This window comes from Pipistrellus hanaki, assembly GCF_964339955.1.
Source record: "Pipistrellus hanaki genome assembly, chromosome: 7".
Classification (NCBI taxonomy): domain Eukaryota; kingdom Metazoa; phylum Chordata; class Mammalia; order Chiroptera; family Vespertilionidae; genus Pipistrellus; species Pipistrellus hanaki.
In genome coordinates this window covers 54,896,224-54,921,561 of record NC_140509.1, presented here as the reverse complement: position 1 = coordinate 54,921,561, position 25,338 = coordinate 54,896,224, and the positions used below count along the sequence as shown (strand labels likewise).

The 25,338-nt window shown below is 37.3% G+C and overlaps 1 protein-coding gene across 4 annotated transcripts; it reads right to left on the bottom strand.

Annotated features, from left to right (window-relative positions):
- Positions 1–5,060: 5,060 nt before the first annotated feature.
- Positions 5,061–25,234, bottom strand: CEP57L1 (centrosomal protein 57 like 1). Of its 4 annotated transcripts, none has more exons than XM_084890549.1 (11): positions 25,099–25,211; positions 22,902–23,067; positions 21,304–21,483; positions 20,054–20,175; positions 16,413–16,529; positions 14,920–14,997; positions 14,083–14,169; positions 10,395–10,472; positions 10,033–10,277; positions 8,909–9,053; positions 5,061–6,661 (listed from the first exon to the last, which is right to left on the bottom strand). In XM_084890549.1, exons 2-11 carry the CDS (start codon positions 23,062–23,064, stop codon positions 6,443–6,445), a joined length of 1,434 nt encoding a protein of 477 aa, XP_084746675.1. In that variant the 5' UTR covers positions 23,065–23,067; positions 25,099–25,211; the 3' UTR covers positions 5,061–6,442. The 4 variants fall into 4 exon arrangements, 3 of the variants coding, with proteins under 3 accessions (XP_084746675.1, XP_084746674.1, XP_084746676.1); XM_084890548.1 differs by lacking the exon at positions 25,099–25,211 and adding an exon at positions 24,873–25,074; XR_014795577.1 differs by lacking the exon at positions 25,099–25,211 and having other exon boundaries at positions 10,037–10,277.
- Between the last annotated feature and the right edge of the window lie 104 nt (positions 25,235–25,338).

Below are 25,338 nucleotides of genomic sequence, written 5' to 3'. Positions count from 1 at the left end.
TAAGTGTGATCTTTGGGGACCCATGGAACACACACTGCAACCCTGAGATAAAGTAACAACAACAAAAAGCCACTCTGTCTAGTTTTTGTTTTCTCAAGTAAATGAAACCCCGAGTCTCTCCTGTAAGTTACGCTCTAAAACAACAACTATTTCTCTGAAAATGCTGATGTCTGAAGATACATAATGACCTTTTCAGATATGATAATTATGTGAGAAAATTACTGTTTTCCGCCTTGAAGAGAATCACTGTAAACTTGGTGACTTTGGTCATTTTTTAGTGGGTTTTTTTTCCCACCTTTAAATAGTTTTAATTTTCACCTGTCATAGTTTTAATTTGATAAGAACATCCTTCTAAAGCTTGGACTCTCTTGTAAATGCATATAAATGCCTTTTCTTTTCTAAATGCTCTAGTCTCTGAGTGGTTTGCGTCTTATTACAACAGGTGAATCTATTTTATTTTAGTAGACTGGTTCAGAGAAGCAAACTGTACCTTCTGCAGCATATCCATAGGCATGCCCAGAAGTAGCTCTGAGAATGAGAAATCACAGGCAAATATCCTATCCAAATACCAAAGGCACACCCCACCCTCTTCTTCAGAGCTATATTGTAAAAGCACAAAGAGGAAAAACCCCTCCCTGAAAAATTAACTTAGGTGCTCAATATTTAGCTCTGACCAGTTTGGCTCAGTGGATAGAGCATCAGCCTGCAGACTGAAGGGTCCCAGATTCGATTTCAGTCAAGGGCATGCACCCTGGTTGTGGCCACATCCCCAGAAGGGGGTGTGCAGGAGGCAGCTGAGGGATGTTTCTCTATCACCTATGTTTCTCTAACTCTATCCCTCTCCCTTCCTTTCTGTAAAAAAAAAAAAAAAAAAAAAATATCAATAAAATATATATTTAAAAATATTTAAACCAAACCACAAGAGAGAATCAAAGTATGTAATACTGATATAAATTTTTCCAATTTTATCAGAGAAGTTCTAGATATAAACTCATAGAATAAGTTTCTAAAAGATCAATTACTTTTGAGATGAAAGAAAAAGTAGAAATTCGTAACCTAGAAATAAATTATTTTAACTTTGGTCTTGAATTTCCCAGCTTTACATTTTAGCTTATTTTTGGGAAAAGGAAGGAGGTAGTAACACTTTTTATGTTGTGTTCAAGCATTCAATATTTAAGATATTAATAATGGCTATTCTTTCACATGTATTACATATTATGGATTTAGCTATATCTGAAAAAATATTTTAAGGCACATTTTCTTTTGCTAGAAATTATAAACTATAAAACATTAGTGTTTCATGGAATTTTCAGGAATGTCCTTAAATTTAATTTTAAACGAGTTTCCTGTGTACCAGTATGATTTATGTTTTAAATACCACATTTGTAAAGTTAAAAGGACCTACAGTGATGGGCAGTTCAGCAAGAAGATTTTGAGCAACTGCCCTGTAAACATTAATCTTATATTTCAGGCCAGAAATGCTTTGCATTCTGTGCTAGCTCAGTAATAGATTTTTCTAAGAAATGCCCCACAAGTCAATGTATTATACATTTAATTTTAAGAAAAACTAACCAAATAATACCTTACAAGGTTTTTCAGAAGTTATCCTAAAATGTACTTAATCAGATTAAGCAGAATTAATTCAAAAGGTTATTATTTTAGCTCTGACTACAAGGTCTGACTCACTTTACAATCCTCTTTGTAAAGACTAAAATTCCGTTATTTCCCTTCCTTCCTTCCTTCCTTCCCTTCTTCTTTCCTTCCTTCCTCCCCGCCCCCCGCCCCCCCTCTCCCCCCCCTTTCTCTCTCTCTCTTTCTCTTTGTTACTCATCACCCAAGGATATTTTTCCATTGATTTTTTTTTTTTTTTTTTTTTTTTTTTTAAGAGAGACAGAAAGACTCATAGATGTTAGAGTGACACATCATTGGTTGCCTCTTGCACGGGCCCTAAACAGGGCTGGAGATTGAGCCTATAACTGAGGTATGTACCTTTTTTTTTTTTAATTTATTTATTTTTAATATATTTTATTGATTTTTTTTTTTTTTGCCCCCCTCCCTCCCATACATTGAGGTATGTACCCTTGACTGGAATTGAACCCAGGATCCTTTAGTCCTTGGGCCGATGCTCTACCCACTGAGACAAACCAGCTAGGGCTAACATTCCTTTCTTTAACTATTTAAGCAACTTTAATAATTTTTTGTTAATCCTCACCTGAGGATATTTTCCCATTGATTTTAGAGAATGGAAGAAAGAGGGGAAACAGAGAGAAACATCCATGTGAGAAACACATTGGTTGCCTCCTGCACAAGGCTGGGTTGGGGAGGAAAGGTACATGCCCTTGACCAGAATCTAACCTGAGACCCTTTGGTCCGAAGGCCATCACTCTATCCACTGAGCCAAACCAACTAGGGAGATCTTTTTTTTTTTTTTTTTTAAATATTTTTATTGATTTCAGAGAGAGAGAGAGAGAGAGACATTAATGATGAATCATTGATTAGCTGCCCACTGCACATGCCCCACCGGGGATTCTGCTCTGCAACCCTGATTGGGAATTGAACTGTGACCTACTGGTTCATAGGTCATGCTCAACCACGGAACCATGCTGGTGGGGCGCATCTACTTCTTGAAGTAAACAATTAATATGTAGCCCTGATAAAAACAAACTCTGGCCTAGACAATATATTAAAACTTTATAACTTTATGCCTAATTCTCCTTACATTAAAAAATAAAATGGTATATGTACAGATAATAATTTAATTAAAAAAATACAAAAAAAAAAGGAATGAAATGAGGAAAGTTACGTGAAGGTAAAGATATAGGTTACGAAGGTAATCGCTGAGATAAGGGCAAGGCCTATGTAACAAAAAGTAAAATTTTTATTTATCTTCACTTTGCTTTAATTAAAAGGTGCCATGGCACCCATAAAGAGTGGGATTTTATTTATTTATTTAATCTTACTGATGCTGTTATGTCTTAGAGAGGTTGTCCTGCGTACATCTGGGAGTCAGCTTGTACTTATCTGAACCTCGCATACAATTAAATGTTCTCGGTAGGTGCAGCTTTAGGTACAGCTGATTGGAGTTCCAGGAAACCCCACTAGGAGCTGCACTATTTACTCTACACCAACAATGGCAGCTGGTGCGTTTTGGACACTGGTGTTCCCTCCTGTTGTGCAAGACCTTTACCTGTAAGTCAATTTCAATTTAATCCTTCACATCCATTCAAAAAACTAAGAATAGTACTTTACAATTAAAGCTGTATTTTTTAAAGGCTATACAGAAAGTTCAATAACAATTTTGAAGGATATCACCCCAGCCAGCTAGCTCACTACATTAAGCATGCCCTTCTGTAAACTTACACTGCTGAAGCTGAGCATTTCCCTCCGACTGTCCCAGCGTTAGCTATAACCTAGTAAAAATGGCTGGGTTGCCAATGACCCAAATAAGTAGTTAATGCAAGATTCCAACTCCTATTTCCAGGATTAGAATATTCACCATACCTGCTGCTTTACACATTTGAACTTTCTCGTTTCACAGTTTCACCAAAATTGAGACCCATCTTGGCTAGAAAGTTCCAATCTTATTTTCTCCATTTCTGATTAAAAAACCAACCAACCTGTTTTTCACTTTTGCGAACAAAATCAAGGATCTCCTACCGTGTTTCTGCTAGGCGGTGCACAGCTGGAGGGTTGCTACAGCAACTCTTGTACACTGACTACAGATTGACCCAGTCCAGGAAGGAAATGGTTTGCTCACCCCCGGAGGAGTCAAAGGCTCCTGGGAGCAGCAGTCTGTGAGCTGAGGCACATTTTTAGTCCAGTAGGTGTGATGGAGGAACAAGAGACCATTCTTTGTTGCCTCTCAGTAAGCGTCACCCCAGCAACCAAACCAAGCTGCTGTGTGATTGGGTAGCTCTGCACCATGGTAGGGCTATATTCTTTACCCCCCTCGTCCTAGAAACCTGAGCTAGGGAACAAACAAAAGCAATTTCCTTCCAGACACATAGAAAAAGAAAAAAACAAAAAGCAAAGATACTCCCCCGAGTAAATTAGAATATTCCCACTGTAAAGAATGCATGCCAGCTCTTGCTTTCAGGCTTTAAGCCATGCAAACTTAGGTCTTGACATCACACACACACACACACACACACACACACACACACTCAGATTTAACATTTATTGAACTTTTACTCAGTGCCAACCTTTTTGCTGAGGGCTTGAACATGTTATTTCATTTACTCCTCACAATAACTCCTCTGGGTAGATAGTAATATAATCCCCACTTTACAAATGAGAAACAGAGGCTCCAAAAATTGGATGTTTGAGCTACTAATGGTAGAATCACAATTTTAACCCAAGTCTCCTAATTCTGAAATCACATTTTTTCCTACCACACTACACTGATTTTGCAAGAAAATTCTAAATAGAAATATTCAAACATTCTTAAAAGTAGCTTTAAAGTTTTTTTTTTTATGGTATTGTTTTAGAAATATATTTCTACAAGTAATGACTTCACTACTGATAACCTAAGTATTATATTCAGTCACTTTCTTAAATGCATAGAAAAAGGCACAGAAAGATAAAGCTACATTATGGTCCAGTGTTTTTTGTTGCTGTTTTTTTTTTTTCTAAATATAAACTACAGAACTCACACTATTGAGAAAGGCAAAGTAGAAAAATAGGTGACAAAAAGGAGTACAGATGATGTGCTCGCTGGGAATCTCTGGGGCTGAAGGAACTGATAAAGGGAAACACTTTTCTCTCTGCCGTTAGTTATTTTCAAGGACAATTCCAAGCATCAGTCTGCCTAGTCAGCCATTTCCCCACTTCAGGCACAGAAAGGTCTTCTAACCTAGTGCAGCTTCTCTTACTGAGAAGGAATCTAGTTCTCCCCAGAAAGACAGTTACCCCCTTCACCTATGCACTTTTTGGGAATTTCCTAGGACATAAGAACTGTCCTTTGTAAAAATTTAAATCTTTATGAAATATGTATTATCATACATATACACCCTCCCTCCCCCCCCCCCCCCCCCAACACACACACACTCATTGACCCCTTCTAGCCCACTCCCGTTAATATTGCTTTTCCTGCCGAAACCGGTTTGGCTCAGTGGATAGAGCGTCCAGGTTTGATTTGAAAGGTCCCAGGTTTGATTCTGGTCAAGGGCATGTACCTTGGTTGTAGGCACATCCCCAGTGGGGGGCATGCAGGAGGCAGCTGATCGATGTTTCTAACTCTCTATCCCTCTCTCTTCCTCTCTGTAAAAAATCAATAAAATATATTAAAAAAATATTGCTTTTCCTAGCTCCCTACAATCTTGACCAAAAATGCTTTTACATCTTAGCTTGAACATTCCCCCCAGCTGTGGACTCAATAAAGATATACCTCTAATCCTCTCCCCTTGGAATCACCATTTCTTAAACTATTACCCTATTTTCTGAGTTCTTCCCTCCTAGCTTGCCTTTCCTGTCAGTCTTCTATTTTTATTTCAGTTAATGACTGCAATTCTCAGTTGTCCTGAGGGATTTCAGTGAGAAAACAACAAGTTCAGAAGAGTCATACTAGTTTCCAAAGGCTCCTGGAAAGATTGGTCAACAAATGTTAATTTATTATAAAACATACAAATACACAGAAATCTTTTATAGCACCAATTTAAAACTATAAAAAATAAGAATGTACCATATTTCCTCAAACTTTTACTGGATGAGGTAATAAAATGTCCAGCTTCTTCCCATAATTTCCTATAAAAAATATGCTGGCTTTGAGGGTCCTGAAAACTCATTCTCAACTTATACTGATGAATATTATAAATAATGCAAAAACTAAGTGACCAAAAGCTATAGTTATAAAAAGACTTGTAAAGGAGAATGGAATAGTAGAGGAAAGCTTTTGCAGCTGGGTTGTCATTTAAAATTTAAGTAACTATGGGTTCTTACTGGTAATTGTCATAGAAACTTGGGCTAAAGGCTTCTTTACAAAGCTTTTCCATTCCAAAAAAGAAAAACATTTCACGGCTCTAAAACAAGCTAGGGAGGAAAGTTACAAAACCTTTCCATACTCTATTAATTTTACATTGGTTTTTAGGGTTACAAGCCTAAATGAAAAAGTGGGATGGTACTTGAAATAGTATTTCAAATTGAAGCTCAATTTTAAATATCATCAATCCAATATAATTTCTCAGATTTAGCTTAAGATCTCTGAAAGTGAACAATGTTTCTAAAATATGGTGAGATTAGTATTTGTCAGTAAGAAAAACAAAACAGCGTATCATTTATTATTTGGGACTCTTAGATCATTAGGCATTAATTAAAAGATACTACAACTTGACACTTTATAGAGGCTAGAAACATAATTCAAAATTTCATAAAGATATATTAAGTTAAAACCACTTTAACAATATCTCATTGACAGTTCATTTAAGGTGACAGTTCTGCTACAGTGTTACTGTTCCCACATGATATCATCTCTTCTTAATTTCATTTGAAGATTATGGACTTGCGTTGGATGAAAGTTGCTGTTCTTCTGAAGAGAGTGATTTACCAGACATTTTCTGGGGCTATATTTTATGTTCTTTAGTCCTTTAGGGTTGCTGTCTTCTCGTTGAATATATAAAGCTTCCCTCATCTTTGAGTTTTGAACTTTTTGCTGTAGTTTACGAACCTGGAGAGAAAAAGATCTACCATTTTAATAAAAAAAACATTAAAGATATACCCTATAACAGATGGACTGGATTGATGGCTAAAGATTATATAAAATTAAAAAGCTCATTAAGGTCTTATTTACTGAATACCTGTTAGATGCTTACTACTGTGTTAATCAGGTAGAAATAAAGTAAAGCTCCTTGTTCTCAAGACGATTACTGCTCTTATTAGTGAAAGAAAAGCTAGAGAATAAATCAAGCTGGGATAATTTGGAATAGGACAAAAACCATGTATCAGAGAAGGTCAACGCAGGACGAGATCCATGTGGGCTGGAGAAGGTGAGAGAAAGGTTTATGGAGGATATGAAATGGGTTCAACTATAAAAAAAAAGGAGAGAGAAGAACCTTTCTGCGATATTAACAGTAAAGATTGGGTGCTAGGGCCCTAGCTGGTTTGGCTCAACGGATAGAGCGCCGGCCTGCGGGCCAGAGGGTCCCGGGTTCGATTACAGTCAAGGGCGCATACCCGGGGTTGCAGGCTCAATCCCCAGTAGGAGGTGAAGGAGGTTAGCCAATCAATGATTCTCTCTCATCACTAATGTTTCTCTCTCCTTCTCCCTTCTTCTCTGAAATCACTAAAAAAAAATAAAAATAAAAATAAAAAGACTTCATAGTAGGAATGAGCATCAAATTTATAGAATATATATATATATTACTTAAGTATTCCTAAATTTACAAAGTACTACTGAATGTCAGTAACAACAGCAACAAAAAGTCAAGGGAATAACCTTATCTCATTAGGAGTATCTAGTAATGGTTGGACAGACAGAATTAAAAAAAAACCCAAACCTATCAACTAGCCAAACCCATTTCTTCCACGTCCAGTCAATTACTTAGTCTATTTACTAAAGCATAAGTCTAATTTGTAGAGCTGATCCTGGCACAAAGTACCTGATGTTCTATTTGTCTAAGGCCATTTTAATTGCTGACATTAAGTTTATCATGATAAAATTCTTGAAAATTTATGCTGCTACAGCAATTATGGAATATAAATATTTTTACAATATAATTTATGTTCACAGTGCCTAAATTTTAAAAAATGACTACTTTTCTATTCCCTTCAAGTTTCTCCTAAGGAAGTATGTTATATAATCATACAAAATGTTTCACTTACTATAGCCTTAAAAGCCAATAAAGTCAAAACTTGCTTCAAAATGTTCATTTCCCTCTTTCTTTTAAAAAAAAAAAAATATTTTTTATTGATTTTGGAGAGGAAAGGAGGAAAGGGAGAGAGATGAAACATCAATGATGAAAAAGAATCATTCATTGGCTACCACCTGCACGCTCCACTGAGGAGCCCACAAGCCGGACATGCGCCCTGACTGGAATTGAACCATGACCTCCTGGTTCAGAGGTCAATGCTCAACTACTGAGCCATGCCGGCTGGGCCCTTTCTTTGTTTGCCACAGAATAAAGGCAGTAAAATCCTTTATTACTGTCCTATAGAGTGGGGGAGGCTTCATTGTGAGGTTAATATATCACCAACTTATATATATTAATGTTATTACACAGGCTGATGGCTATGAGACTTGAGAGTTCCTATAAAGACTCCCTCTGCCTTCTGCTCCAGCAGTGTAATAATGCTAATATTCCCACTTAAAGTTATTATTCTGGGATATAATAATCATCCATGATTGCTCTGTTAAAATATATAAAATTATTATGCCACTCTTAGTTATTAAGAATTCCCAGGATAGAGTCTCTCTCACCACCTTACCACAGCACAGATCCTCAGAGAATGCAGTAAAGCATAGTTTTTTTCTGGAAAAGTGGAAATAGTGGTTATAGGATTGGGTACTACTTAGAGAGCCAGGTTCATATATGGTAATGAATTAGAGACCTGTCAACATAAGGAGCTTCATTAAGGAATCAGAGAAGGGAGGAATAAGGGGGGAAATACGAAAAGGGTAACTGGAAAGGTTATAAAGCAAATTCAGCACACCTCACTATATTCCCAAAGACATTTCTCAATACATAACTAAATTTTCTTCCTCCCTTATTATCTTATCTTGGAGCGTTCTGTAGGAGGCCATGTTATTCTGATGGAACAAATGGCTCTATTCTATAATAGGCACGAGTGACTCCTGTTTCTCATCTTTTCACTAAGTCACACATACAGACCTCAAATGTGGAAGGTCATACAGAGATATACACTGAATCCTGGTATATTATCTTTTTACTAACATCTTTTACTAAAACTTTCTTACACTGTCTTGATGCTTCATCAGTTTGGAAATCTGTTCTCTTTTAATTTCCATTTTCTTGACTAAATGCTCTAGTTCACATTCTATGTCTTCACAGACTGTGTGGCTTTCAGTTTCCTTCATTTGATTCAGTAGCTCTTGGTGTTCTCTATGAAAGAAAAGCAAATATTAGACACATAAATTTTAGTCAGAGTTAAATATTAATCTTCAAAGACAGTCTGTTCCTATAATTAGGACTATCTAATTAAAGATATGATAAATATAAATAGGTTCTTATGATTTGAGACTAGATATATATAGAAATATCTTAGACTCAGGGTCTTAAAGAAGTTTTAAAAAAGTCCAAATTCTTGATGTTTATAGCTAAATGTAGCAAAATATTCTGATGTCCTTAAATAGAGGCAATAAAGTATTCTTTTTAGTTCCAAGTTTGGAATTATTAACATAGGATCTTTGGAAGAATTCCAGCTATAGAAGTATTTGCCAGAGAATTCCTTAGATAGCCTACTCAAAGAAACACTGCCAAAGGAACTAGTTACCTCTTCTACATTAGTCTTAGTTCAATTAGCTGGCTAGCCAAATCATATATTTTCTGGAATTTTGTTAAGTATATATTTAAACTTGGGGCTAAAAAAATGTATCTCATACAAAATTTTGTTTGCTATGGATACTTCAACCTGTAATGCAGACCAGCCAGAGTTTAAAACAAGAGACTACATTCCTATTTGTCTAATGAAATCATTCATATAACTAAAAGATTATAAAAAAAAAAAAAAAACACCCACAAAAATAATCTTTCTTCTAAAAGCTTTTGTGAGTTATAATTTAAGATCACCAGGACTCATTTGTTAGAATGACAATAATATTGCGCTATAAGTTGAGATCTTGGGACTACAGAGATTCCTTAGATTAGATTAATAGTAATTATACACAGTTGAAAATTTAAATCCAGTAGTATCAATAAATACAATGAAAAATCAGTGACAAGAAATCTACAGATCAAGATAAGTCCAAATGACTAAGGAAGGCCATTAAAAATTTGTAAGTGGCACTGCTCTTAAAACTAAGAAGGAAAATAATACCTAAGCATCTTGCTATTTCTTCTGGTAAAAAATAAAAATACTTACACACCCATTTGGTCCAGCTCTTCCTGCATCGCCATCAAAAGTTCAGACAAATTGTCACAAATGGAAACAGATGTTCTGGAGTCAGGAGGTACCGCTTTACACTGGGAAGCTGTTCTAGCAGGCTTGTAGAGACATCTAGGCTCAGCAGCTTCAGCAGGTTTCTGAAGAATCTGTGGCCCATAATGCTGCACCATCTGCAGGAGGTTCTGCACACTTGCATTTACAGAATGGCATGCCCTGGCAGGCTTTGGGGGAAAAGAAATAGCGGAGAACAATTTCAAGTGACTGATGGCATTTAAATAGAACATACAACAAAAGTAGGAGTTTTTCTGAACAAGCATCTTCATTTTTTCCCCTCTCACCTTTTCAGCCACCATAGGCACTGATCCAAACTTTGAATACATTTGCTGAGGTGGTCCTCTTCTTAAACTTTTAGTTTTCTAAATATTAGGAAGGGAAAAAGGAAACAAATGCTTTAAAAGACATTTTTGACATGAATAAATCTCAAAACTCAAGAGTAAATAATCTGATGAGAAAATAGACAAAAAACAGATTTCACAGAAGAGGACATACAGATGGCAAATAAACACATGAAAAGATGCAGGATTAGATAACTGAACCTTATATAAATGGACTTATTTTGTTTCTGTTCTTCAACAACTTGCTTTTTCTACTCAACATTAAGTTTATGAGGTTCATTCAACTGAAATATATCTATACACACACACAAATACATCTGTAGTTCACTGCTTTTTATGGCTATAAAAGCTTTATTTATTCTTCCTCCTTTCAATAATCATTTGGATTGTTTCTTTTTGTTATTAGAAACAACACTGTTATGGACATTTTGTACCTGCCTTCTGGTGTATGTAAATTAGGAGTTTCTCTTAGATGCTGGGCCATAGAGTTGTGCATTCTTAACTTTACAAGTTAATGTCCAAAGTGATTAGACCAATCTATGTTTTGGCCAACTTGTGATTGTTCCATATCCTTACCATAAGTGTCTTTTTTTTTGTTTGCTTTGTTTTTACATTTTATTGGGAGGTCCTTTCTATCTTTAACCATGTCTCACAATGGTAATAGCTGGCACAGTATAGTATAATCTATAATAATAAAAATGTAATATGCTAATTTGGCTGGATGTCCTTCCAGATGAAGCCGGAGCTGTGAGGGAAGCCCAGGTCCTGGGTGCCAGAGCGAAGCTGGTGCAGGCAGCTGCAGGGAAAAGGCCTATCTTGCACAAATTTCATGCACTGGGCTTCTAGTACATAGAGATTCCAAGATGGTTGCAGAAAACCTTGGAAGCTGTGCCCACTGCTCCCAGCCTCAAACTGATTTACAACTAAATTACAGAACAATCAACCTGAAAAACCAACTGAAGGCTAGCTGATCTGAAATATAACCATGAAGTACAGAGCCACAGAGAGTCTGGTAAGAAGGGTGAAAACGTGGGAAGGCATAGCCTTCTCACACAGGTGCAGCGGCAATGAGAAGCCTGAGGAATAACAGAGCTGCGGAATTCCCTTCCCCTAGGAGCCTGGGGTCTCAACCCACACAAGAATCCCCAAACCAGGCGACAGAGATGGGAAGAGGAGCTTGCCAGCATCTGGCGGTGGGAATCAGTGGGATTCAGATGGCCTGGGATATTGACCACACCTAGGGAGAGAGCACTCATAAAGTTAGAGCACCAGCCTGGGAGTCACTCCAGGCTAAGGGACGAAGGCTGGTGAGGCCAAGCTGCCATACTTGGGTCCAGCTGAGGAATCGGCTGGCTACCAGCAGGGACTTTAGGGGACCCTCTATCTTTTGGTGGAGACCAGAGGAAACTCTGTGACTTGGGAAAGAGGACTGCCTCCCCGCCTCCATCACACAGTCAGCACCCCTCCCCCTATCTGTTGAGCTGCTGGGCCTGCCCAGTCCTGCTGAGATGAGGGTGATGGGAGGGAGCCACACAGAGCTGGGATTTTCGACTGTGTCTCCTGGGGAGGCTTCTGTCTCGGAACCAGATGGAAAAGTGCTGGGCTGTGTGGCTACATTGCGAGGAGGCAAAGCTTCCTGCGAGTTCAGCCACCACTACCCTGGGAAGGAGAAGTGCCCACCATCTCCTACAGACTTGCAGGCACCACCCCCAACAGGAGGCAGTTTGGATCAGCCCAGCCAAGTCCCAGATAGCCCCAATAAGCGCAGTGGGGAGAAAGGAAAGTGGCTCAGAGTGGCAGCATTCAAAGTGTGAGACCCTCAGAGGCTACAGTCTGGGACCAGGACCAATGCTCAGCCCCCTCCTGTGGGCTAGGTGGGCATCATTCCAATGGGAAACTCTTTTGCTCTATCCCCCTGAGCCCAGGGCAGCTAAACTTGCTTCTGTTGAGGGGCTAGCTGGATATAACCAAACTGAACCTGAAGTGGGACACCCCCTCCGCCACCCCTGACCCCAGGGAAGCTAGAGATGAAGACTGGCAGAAGCTGAAAGGTTTGGCTTTGAAGCAGGGGCTACTTTTTCCTCATTTGAGTGCCTGATCGCATGATTCCCAGGTAGGGGACCACTGGCCCTATATAGGCGAGCCTGGGCTCTTTCACTAGTAGAAGCTACCCCTCCCTCCCTCCCTCCCTCCCTCCCTCCCTCCCTCCCTCCCTCCCTCCCTCCCTTCTTCCCTCCCTCCCTCCCTCCCTCCCTTCCTTCCTTCATATATTTTATTGATTTTTTTACAGAGAGGAAGAGAGAGGGATAGAGACCTGGAAACATCAATCAGCTGCCTCCGGCACACCCCAACACAACCCCCCCCCCCCCCCCCCCGCCCACACACACACACACACACACTCACTGGGGACGTGCCCACAACCAAGGTACATGCTCTGACCGGAATCAAACCTGGGACCCTTGAGTCCGCAGGCCGACGCTCTATCTATTGAGCCAAACCAGTTTCGGCTCTCCTTCATTTCTTTTAACTTACTTCTCCCTCTACCTCCATCAGTTTTACAACGAATAGAAAATTTTAAAAAATATTTCCACTAACTCATAAAGGATGCCATAAAACATAAATATAAAAATAATTCATATTTTTCCCCACTGGCAAATTACTTATAGCAATTTTCTATTTGGTTTTGCAGCTTCTAATGTCACTGTGCAAACAAGATACAGAACAAATATTTAAGAAAGAAAATAAGAAGAAAAAGTTTCATTGGAAAAATGCTTTAAACTATTGCAGTATACAAATTATCTGGGGGGAAAAAATTATGAAAAATACAGCCAGACTATTGAATAGTAATTCTTATTTATGCAATAAAAGAGTAGCCCAAGTAAGGATAATGTTCTCTACATTACAGTATCCATAGGGTGAGCCTATGGCAGTGGCCAGAATTCTCAAAAAGCATCTCTGCTTCCACAGCAAACGGCACACAGAAACAATACGTAATCACATGCATATTGAATAAATAGTGATAACGGTAATCAAAACTGTAATTTCAGAATCATAAGATTAAAAGGAATTAAAATTTTCTACCAGTACAGATAATTAAGAAGGTTTAATACCATTTATCCGAAATATCAACTCATCTATAAAGTACTAACTTTCCAATTCCATTTTTAAGGTAAAAAGAAAATAAATTGATTCTCTAGAGAAATTACTTCATAGATCTATAATTTAATATTATATAGCCTTCTCTTTTTATTGTGCTCAGAGTGGGATCTGAGTGTTGTTGGCCTCTGTTTTATATAGTATCACAAAGTAATTTCTCTAAGAATTTAGTACTAGGAAAATGTCTGCCTTTCTAGAAACACTGGAATGCTTATTGTTATTGCACAAAGGCAGATAATACTGCCCATTATTTGCTCATTTTTGCTTTTATTGTCAAACAAACACAGCTAGGTTTTGTGCTCAACTGTGGAGGTTTTATGGAATTTCTATCCTTTTACCTCAAACCATCATCATTTCATAGTAGTATTACTTGTCTTTTATTATAAATCTCTTCAAAAAAATTTTTTTGGAAAGGAATAAATATAAATATGAAAAGAGTGAAAAATAACTATTAGCAAATAAAATGTTTGCATACCTTTGAAGATTTCTTCTTTTCCTTAGATAAATTTGGGTTTGATACTGAAGACATTAAAATTCTATTGATTTCAAGTCCAGTTTGAAGCTACAGTATTAAAGATAAAACTTTATAAAATTTATTTTTAACAAGCTTCTTTACAATGAAAGATTAGGTTCAGTTTATAAAGATAAAAATGCTTTTTGGAAAAAAAGAAAACCCCACATACTGTTTTTGTGTGCATGAAAATCATTAAATCTATTGGTAATTGCAATTATTTTCTGTTTATAAGAGAATGAATTGAGATACATACATATACATATATACATACATATACATACATACATATATATACACATACACACATATACACACACACACACACACACACACACACACACACATATATATATATATATATCAACCAAATGGAAAACAATCTATGATCAGGAGTTGATATTTACATATATTTATTTGTCAAAATTTCAAAACACAAAAAGACTTCTTGTAATGCATCCCAGTATATGAATGTACTGGCTTATTGAGAATTTTATTAAACAGACAAAACTAAAAAACTAGGAAGCAGAAATTAGAGTCTATAATTTAGGCTCCAGTTAAGAAAATAAAAGATCAGTGTTAAGAGTGTCGGCCCACATACCAATGGGTCCCAGATTTGATTCCCAGTCAAGGGCATGTACCAAGCAGGAAGAAACCAATTGATGTCTCTTTCTCACATAGAATCTCTCTCCTCCCCCACTCCACTCTCTCTAAAAATCAATGGAAAAATTATCCTTGGATGAGGATTAACAACAACAAAAGAAAGTATAATTGTGATATATGATGTAGTGCTCTATTTACCTGAGAAGCTTTGTCTTGAAATAGCTTACGCTGATGTTCTTCTTCCTTGAGTTTTTCCTCTAAATGTTTAATCTTGTCCTGCAAAAGAATAAAATAACTAGAGCTAACTAACCTTTGTTCTTTTTCCAAATAGAGTTGTTGGGGGGTCTTGATTCTTAATAATCTGGCAAATTAGAGCAGAAAGTAGAAAAAGTAATGCCAAAAGATGGTAAGATTTTTCTTGGCTTTTTTCCTATGTTCCTTGACCTATTACACATAAGAACAAAGGAAAAGTGAAGAATGTACATGCATAGGCATTATTAACTTCCAACAACAAAACCATGATGAAACTTTGAGGGATATTAAAGGTCTAGAAGGCCAAACAATTATATTCTTGGGTCTCAATGTTTCATTCAAAACACAGATAAATAACATAAATGTCCATCATGTGCATATAGTAAGGGCACAGTTGGAGGAGGAGGGAAGGGATAAGAAAACATTAGAAATATAAGATTAGAAATATAAGATACTAGAGGCCTGGTATACGAAATTCATGCAGGGAGTGGGGTGGGGAGGGGTGGTGTGTGTGTGTCCCTGATCTCAGACTGCACCCTCTCCAATCTGGGACATCCCTCTCATAATCTGGGACTGCTGGCTCCTAACCACTTGCCTGCCTGCCTGCCTGATTGCCCCTAACCATTCCCCTGCAGACTTGATTGATGCCTAACCGCTCCCTTGCAGGCATGATTGACACCTAATTGCTCCCCTGCAAGCCTGATTGCCTCCAACTTCCCTCCCCTGCCAGCCATCTTGTAACAACGTGGGGGCGGCCATCTTGTGATGACGGTATGAGGGTCAATTTGCATATCACATCTTTATTATATAGAATAGTCCTTTTTACTTAATAGCTTATATTATATCCAGGAAATCAAAAGTAACACATGAAACAAACAACAAAGCAATGAATATGACTTGACCCATACCATGTATATATACTTAGGCACATAAGTATTTCATCTTATATCCTTGGTGTGGTTCACAATAAGAGGACAAAACCATTTCAAAGAAAGAGTTTCCTGAATGTAGGAGAACTCAAGGAAAGCTCCATAGAGGAAGCAGGAACCGGATAAAATCCTATGGAATAAATAGGATTTTGGTGGAAAATTAAGAGGGCATTTCAGGATGGGATGTAGGAAAGGCTTAACTTAATTAACTGGTAAAAGACAATCTTCCCAATATTTTTTAGGTAATTTATCTGAAACGAAAATATCCTGTCATCTCAAAAGAAGCCAAAATTACAATTTTACATCAACAGGCAAGCTCATTCATGCTGTGACAGAATATATTAATTTTTCATCTCCATGGGCAGGAATTCATGTTTGGATTACTAAAAGTTGTTAACAAAGTTTTATAAATCTAAGATTTACTGCATATTCACATACAGAGCCAATTATGCCTAATGCGAAAGATTTATTCCTGGCACCACTACTTCAAAGAAATAAGTGGAAGCTTACCTCAGCAGTTTTCTGAGTTGTTGTAAGTTTAAAACATTCTTTTTCTAAGAGATCAAGCTTTTCAAGTTTTGCTTGCAGCTTCATTTGATCTTGTTCTTTTTCCCTTTGAAGCTGGGTCTGGAAAGGATAAAAACAAAACCTGAATTTGGCAGTGATGCCAATGGCTCAAGAATAATACAATTTCTCAGAATTCAAAGCACAATATAAATATGTCATTAGAAACATGCATTTACATGCACAGAGTTTAGGTGCAATATAAATCTGTCATAAGAAACATGAACAGCCCTGGCCAGTGTGGCTCAGTTGGTTGGAGTGTCTTCCTGAACACTAAAAGGTGGTGGGTTTGATTCTCAGTTGAGGTGCATATGGGAGGCAACCAATCAATGTTCCTTTCTCACATCTCTTTCCTTCTCTCTAAACAAACCAATAGCAGCAACACAAACACAAAAATGTACATATATGCATACATGATAGTTCTTACTATCAAAAGCCAAGAAAATCAAATATTGTTAAAGAAGAAATAAAATGTGCAAAAAAAGATGTGCTATATTAGCACTAATGGGACAAACACTTTTATGCATCTTTTTTTTATATATATATTTTATTGATTTTTTACGGAGAGGAAGGGAGAGAGATAGAGAGCTAGAAACGTCAATGAGAGAGAAACATTGACCAGCTGCCTCTTGCACACCCCCTACCGGGAATGTACGTGCCCTTGCACACCCCGCAACCAATATACGTGCCCTTGACCAGAATCGAACTTGGGACCTTTCAGTCCGCAGAACGACGCTCTACCGCTGAGCCAAACCGGTTTCGGCCTACATATCTTTATAGAACATTTCAACTAAAAAACACATCACCAGTGAAACCTTATTAAATAGTGCTGCACACAGGGTGACCAAATCTACTCACTGAATTAACCTTTCTGTAGCAAAGAAAAGCAGCTATCAGAGGAATAAAGCATACAAAGAACATGGAGAAAAGGAAAGTTATACATATAAATATGTATATCTATGCACTGTTTTGGAATGGTATTTATTACAATGCAAGATGTTAATAATAAAGGCAACTGTGAGGGGGTAAGAGGTAATAGAAAATATTCTAGAAGACAGTTTAGTAGTTTCCTATAAAGTTAAACATATACCTACCCTGTGGTGGAGCAATTCTCCTACATATTTACCCAAGAGAAATTAAAACATATGTCCACAGAAAAGATATGTATAAGAATGGTCATAGCAGCTTTATCTATAGAATAAAAGTCTAAGCACCGTTACAGTGGAATGACTAGAATGACCAATTGCTATGATGCTCACTGGCCATCAGGGGCAGACGCTCAATGCAGGAGCTGCCCGATGGTGAGTGCGCTCCCAGAGGGAGTGCTGCTCAGCCAGAAGCTGGCTCATGGCTGGCGAGTGCAGCTGCGGTGGTGGGTGCCCCTCCTACCTCTGCGGCAGTGCTAAGGAGCAGCGAGCAGAGAGTACGGAGCAGTGAGCAGGAGGGCACTAAGGAACGAGGGAACCCATGTTGCGAGATGGATGCTGGCAAGCGGACATCCCCCAAGGGGTACCGGAACTGTGAGAGGGCACAGGCTAGGCTGAGGGACGCCCCTGCATGAACTAGGTCTCTAGTTATATATATTAAAGCCCAATGTGTAAAGTGTTGCCTCAGGAGTTGGGCTGACCGGGAGTTGATCACTTACTATGATGTGTGCTGACCACCAGCAGGGGGGTGCAGAACAAAGGGAAGACACGAATGGCAGCTGGGGAAGGGAGGCCCCACCCAACAACTGGCAGCCGCTAGGGACCGTACCCATGTACGAATTTTGTGCACTGGGCCTCTTGTTTATAATATAATAACCCCAAACTGGAAACAAACCAAATATCTATCAACATGAAAATGGGTAACCAAATTGTGGCATAACTATATAATGAAATTCTACACTGCAATAAAAAGGAATGAACTACCGATACAAAAACAACATAGATGAATCTCAAAAACTTTTTGCAAAACAAACAAACAAACCCAGATACAAAAGAGTATACAAAGTTCTAAGATTTGACCTTATAAAGTTCTAAGGTAAAATAAGTGAGAATAGTAATTGTCTTATCGGGAGGTGAGGAGAGAACAGAAAATAACTTTGAAGAGATGAAATAATTTCTGATGAAAATGTTTTATTATTTATACGGCTGTGGATTACATGAGTGTATTCATTTATCAATAATCAATGATCTCTATACTTAAGATCTATACCTTCCACTGTATGTAGATTATATGTCAGAACATTTTATAAAACTATTATAAGTTACTAGTCTACTACAGCTAAGATAGGAATTTCTAGGCTGTTGGGAATGTGTATGCTGAACTTTACAAGATAAAGTGGTTGCTCTTCTGGTTGTTGTATTCTCATTTACACACAGAATTGTCAGACTTTTAAATTATTTCTAATGTGTAGCTGTGAAGTAGTATCTTTCTGTGCTCTTTTAAAATCCACCTGAGGATATGTTTTTTACTGATTTTAGAGAGAGAAACTTTAATCAGTTGCCTTCCTTACATAGCCTGACCAGGGATTGAATCCACAACTTAGGTATGTGCCCAGACTGGGAATCGAACCCATGACCCTTCGGTGCATAGCACAATGAACTGAACCACAGTGACCAGGGCACAACCATAAGTATTTTAAAGACTGTGACTCTTAGAGCCAGTACCTAACTGGAGCTAGTTTATGAAAGTATCTATAGATTGACTATTAAGTATGCTATATCTTGTTAGTGTCTTATCTCCTTCTGTGTGGTTTTCTCTGAAAGCTTCTCGCTGTGTCAAAGTAATGTTTGTAGAAATAACGTGAAGTACCTGAGAATATTAGCAATTCAGTATCACTTTAATATAATTTCAGGGACTAAGATTTTCTGACTTACTTTGATAACCTAGAGCAAAGTTGTAATCTGGGTTTTTTTCTACTGTTCACTCTTACAAAGATTGAGCACAGAGGATATACTAGGATTCCTATTCTCGATAGGCCATGAATTCTAACTTTAATTTCCTTAACACCAAAGGGTAGCTGTCAAAAGCATCATTGAGCCACTTAATGGACTGTTCTGGAATCAGACATGCACTCAGAAGGGAGCTGAAATATCAGGCCTACCTCTCTGGATTAAAGTCTGCACACAGATAATACTGAACGGGTGCTTTATCAACAACTAAATCTACAATGCCTTTGTGTATTTTTTCTTCCTCTTTCTCTTCTTTCTTTTTAATATTCTGTACAGTTTTTCTTATTTTCCTTTATAGGAAACTTGGTCTAAATGACCTAGTCTGCATCACTGTAAGTGAAAATCTCCTTTATACAGCACTATCATGTAATATGACAAATTTCCCACATTAAATATTATCTCTTTTCCTGAGGGCAAATTTCTTTTTTTGTGTATTTAATTTGTGTCATTTAATTTACATCTTACTTTTTTAACTGAGGTATAATTAACATACCATGTTATATTAGTTTCAAGTGTACAACTTAGTGATTTCATCTTTGTATACATTGTGAAATGATTACCTCAATAAGTCTGGTACCATCTGTCACCATAGAGACATTAAATATTCTTCAAAACCATATTAAATTATATTTCTTATACAAATATGTTCACCTGCTGTTCTAGGATCATATTCTTCTCTCGCTCTACATTGAGAACCATTCTCTTTGTATATTCCAGTTGCTTCTCCAGGAGTGTACAGCGAGCCTGAGCTGAGCTTAATTGTATACTTATATCTATGAAAAAGAAAAAGTAATTACGAGTCAATTAGTTATTACCACATAGACCAGAGATTTGGTTACAAGAAATACATTATACGAATTCAACCAAGAGTTAAAAGTTTAAGACTTAGTTAGTTCTACGTACAGACTCTCCCAGAGTTATACACTTTGTGAATATTTCATTAATTATATATCAGTGGTCTAACATTATCTCTGCCTACAGACCCAGACAGCATACCTCTGAAAGAGGAAGATGCCGGTGAATGTGGAAATGATGAAAGAGTCTGGCTGTCCCTGGGAAATGACACTAACTGGAAAAAGAGAAGCCCCTGTGTCTCTTTCCTATCAATATGTTTCTCCTCTTTCAAAAAAACTCAGGTACATGCATCCTACTACTCCCACTTTCCTCTGCTCTTGACTACAGACAGCACAGTTAAATACATAAGGTGTAACAACTTCTTTTTAATCCTTTAAGATCTTACTTTCCTCAGCTCTTTCTCCCACTTTTGTCCAATTACCTCAGAAAAATATTTCTCCCTATTTCTTCATTCCACAAGTTGAAACACAAACTTGAACCCTGTTTTTGAGGACGTCTTGTTACAAAAAGCCACATTCTGAAGTGAAATTATATAAAGAATTAATGTTCTAAATCTCTAAGACCTGTGTCCAGATGTCTTTTTCATAATTTCCACCGAACGGCCATCTATCAGTCCATTTCATCTAATTAACCACTCAAGTTTTTATTTTTTATTCATTCTTATTGTTTTTATATGGCTTAATTACTAGTGTTGTTTTCAAATTTTAAAAATGTGTTAACTAATGCTATAAAGCATTTCAATTATGTCCAGGTTAAACTGGATTTTGCTGGGATTCTGAGAATATTCTAATTTCTAAACGCAAGTTGTCTAAATATAATTTTTCTTTTAATCTCAAAAACTTACGAACCAGGATAAAACAGATATAAAAATAAATTCAAAGTTATATTCATTTCCTGCAAATATCAAAATGTCTGAGAACAAGGCTTTAGGGTTTGAACATATAAAAAAGAATATATTTGAGTAAATCTGCTTAGACTGGGCTTATTATTTTCAAATTGTAAACTTTAGTAACTCCTTGCTTCTGAGAACTACTGAATTTTCTTACCTTTTTTCTGCTTTATCAGTTCCTGGTGTACCAGATTTCTCTCATTTGTTTCATCTTCCAAGGCCTTTTTATACTGTGCTGCTTCTCTGGATAGAATGTTCAGGTTATCTTCAGCTTGAGTTCTTTCTAACTCTAAACGGTGAATCTTTTCTTGAAGCGTTTTTAAGGCTAAAATAAGAGCTGTTGAAAAAACATTGCTTGATATTATAAATAAGAATATTTGAACACTAACAATCATATAAAAGTTACCAGTATATTTTTGTTAGCCAGAAAAATGTATAATACATATTTCTGATAAAAATGGAAATAACAAAAATTCTAAAAAGGAACAATTTTTTTAACATATCTTGTGAAAACATATATTTGATTGTATTTAGTGAGTTTTCTAAGTTTGAGAAAGCTAATAACATAAGACTTAAAGATAATGTACAGTCTAGGAGGTATACGAATCTGAGTATGACTAAAGAAAATTAAAATAAAGTACCCACTAACATAAAATTTAGGTTTAAAGTTAAAGGTTCTTTTCAGTTATTAATGTGTTCAGTTTTAATCAAACTACAAACACATATTATTCATTTGTCCAAGATAGTGTTAATATTAAGGATATATGAAGAATAGTTTCTTCCACTGGGAAAAAATGATAACCTAGTGGCTTATCTGATATCAAGCTTGAAAGATTGTAAGTAGCACACATAAACTACTAAAACTTTTTTCAGTTATATTAATATCATCATGATTCAGAGAAGTTCAGTTATAAAATATTCAAATATTACCTTATACTTTCTATTCATTTATAACTTCAAACTATAGAGATGAATAGAATATAAATAAATGTTATCTTTTGTATAGTTTATATCCAATTAGAAAGATGTTTGCTAGAGATTATCATTTATTTTTTACAATTAAGATAAAGTAATTATATTTACAGTATTGTTCTTTATATGGTCCCTGTGGCTGACTCATTGGTTTGGAGTATTATTTCTTGTGCTTTACTCCACTCCATAAGGCTACCTTATTAACGGCAACCTTTACCAAAGAATATTAAAAGAACAGTGATAATCAGCATCTTAGAAAGTAATCTGAATCACACAAGGTATGTCTAGGATCATAAATCTTTTTCTAATTCAGTTTTAACATCCTTCTAAATTTATATTTTAAAAGTTACAATACTTGTATTTTGTAGTTACTCCAATATACTGGTTCCTCAGGAATTTTCCAGGCAATTTTGGATATATGCTATTTCTGAATTTAATCCTAAAATAAGACACAACTCTACCTACCTCACTAGCATTCTAATCATCTAGTTCAGACGGATTCTAAATCTGACCTTTTAGTCTTCAAAGAATTTTCCATTTTCTAATGAGGTTTTTATAATAAAACTGTGATATACTAGTATGTCATCTTACAGCTGAAGCCAAAATAAAAAATGTTAAATACCTTGAGTAAGTTTACAGAAACTTTTAACAACAGAAAAAAATTAGTAGCTTACGGCTAGTTAAAAACACAATATATTGTTTTTACATAAAAATAAAACATTTTATATAACATACTTTGTGCCACTCCCCTATTTTCAAGTGATGTTTTTATATTAATATTACCTTGGCTATTTGGACTATGAAGCTTTGTAGGAGAGGTAACTTCAAAGTTCACAGGGCGGTGATTCCGAGACAATCCCTCATTCTGGGTGAATGATGGGGCAAACATTCTTTCTGGAGGTTTCCTATAGCTTCCTACTATACTATGCATTAATTCAGAATCCATTATCTGTACAGAATAAAGAAATTATATAGTATAGCATCACTCTTTCCTATTTGAATCACAAAAATATTAAAAGTTCAAATGAAATTTTAACATAAATAAAAGAACTGTATCCTTCTGACGCTTACTTGTCACAAATTCAACTATAATAATATAAGCTCAGCAGTAAAAGAAAAATGACTATTTACTGTATAATCATTATGGACAATTCTGCCTGGTTTGCAATAAGCAGATGACCCTGGATTGAGCATAGGGGTGATGGGAATTTTCTGGTTTCTCAGTTGATGGTAAGTTCAGATACATCTCATCATACGAGCACCTCTTTATAAACAGAGTGATTCTAGAGTTCAAAGAGAAAATACATATTTTAAAAGATAACAGAGCTTTTAAAACAAGCCACCGATATAATTTAATTCTCTAATGAAACCTTTGAACTCCACTGTACTGGCTTCCCAAAGGATTTTCAAGAGTAATTTTGGATATATCAATTTCTGAATGGAACACTTAAATAAGACACAACTCCATTTAATGCATTAGCATTCTAATTGTCTAGTTTAGATGAAGAATCTAAAATGGCCGTATTTTGTTATTTAATCAGTAGCTGGGCATGTAGCAAGGCTTTCCAAATTAGACCAATTCTTTAAAACTATAAATCTGCTCAAGAATAGGTAACTTTCAGCATCTATCTGGAAAATTCATAGTACCAGTCTCTCTGTAACTTCAAAGTACAGCAAATCAATACACAGAAAATCACCCCTTCCACAATGTCTAGGATTTGGCTTAGGCAGTCTCCTGAAAACACCACCCCTTTCTCGTCTGGGGATCACCATCTGCTGATGTTTGGTCCTCTTTCCCTGACTTGCCTAAACTGGGCTAAGTAACCTTTGTGGCCATCCCAATTATATCATACAGCACTATCACTGTATGTTTTACCATCTGTTTCTCTCGGACAGGTAGGGGCTGTGTCTTTCATACTCAGTACCCAAAAAAGGCGACATGTTTTGAAACACATCCTTTCTGCAACGTGAAGAATTAGAATCTAATTTGGTAATGAGTCCACTGGAAGACCTTTCTCACTACTTTTCCTAAAAGTAGTTATTTTAAGCCCTAGCCCCAGAGAGACCACCATCCCATAGGCCAAGGTTGTGGGTTGGACCCCTCAGGGCACTAACAAAAACCAACCAATGAATGCATAAATAAGTGGAACAACAAAGCGATGTTTCTCTCCCTCTCTAAACTCAATCAATCAAGAAACATTTTAAAAAGGAATTACTTAAAAACAACAGTACTTTGTAAACAAATGGTTGAATCCTTTCACTATACTACAATGTGAATATTGTAATTTTTTTCAAAAAGTATCCTTTAATCCTGCAAAAGTTCCTATCAAGGAATTCTGGGTATGCTTTGCCCCTTAGCCTCATACAACATGGATTGGACAACCCGCTTTCAAAGCCCTGCTTGGGAGGCCACTTAGCTGAGCAAACAAAGCACAGGGCACCCCGAGGCCGTATCAAAGGTGCAACTAACTGCACAGGGATTCCCTAATGCACTCCGCGCGAATCCAAACGAGCGGCCGTGCAGAGCATCCCTCCGGCCTGGACTAATGCGACCCCCCAGGATCGCCACCTTTCCCACATCTGCGCCTTCCCGCGCCCTCGGATTTGGGCACCCGGTCTAGTCTATTTCACGCAGAAAAAGTCCCTGGACCAGCCCCAGATGGCTTCGTCTCCAAAACCTCAGAGGAAATGGGGGAAGGAAAAAGGAAAAATCCCGTGGAGGGAACAGTGGCAGCCATGCTAGAGTTCTCTCACCAAGCCGATGCTCTCAGTCAACCTGCGGGTGTGCTAACCGTTGACTCACAGGCCGGCACAGGAAACGTAGTAGCGGCTCCAGGGGGGCTGTAGTTTCCGTCGCAAACAGAACGCGCCGGCAGCATCAAAACTACATTTCCCAGAAGTCCACGGAAAGACGCCCTAGCTCCTTAAATAAAAGGGTTGGCGTAATTAAAGAGACCGTCACTATTTTTTGTGGGCTAACCTTAACATGAGATTAAGTTTCTTCCAGAAATGCATCTTTCCCTTTCCTGCGCTTGTGTAAGTTAACAGAACTTCAACTCTCCCTGACTTTAGTTTCTGGTCCAGTCCGCAGAACCCAAACGTCCAGATACACGAGAACGCCCCCCTGCGGCAGGCCAAGCGCCGTTTAAGACGCATGCGCCCGGTTCGCCAGCACGCATGCGCAGCAGCGGGCGGCCGTTGGCGGCGGCGGCGCGCGGAC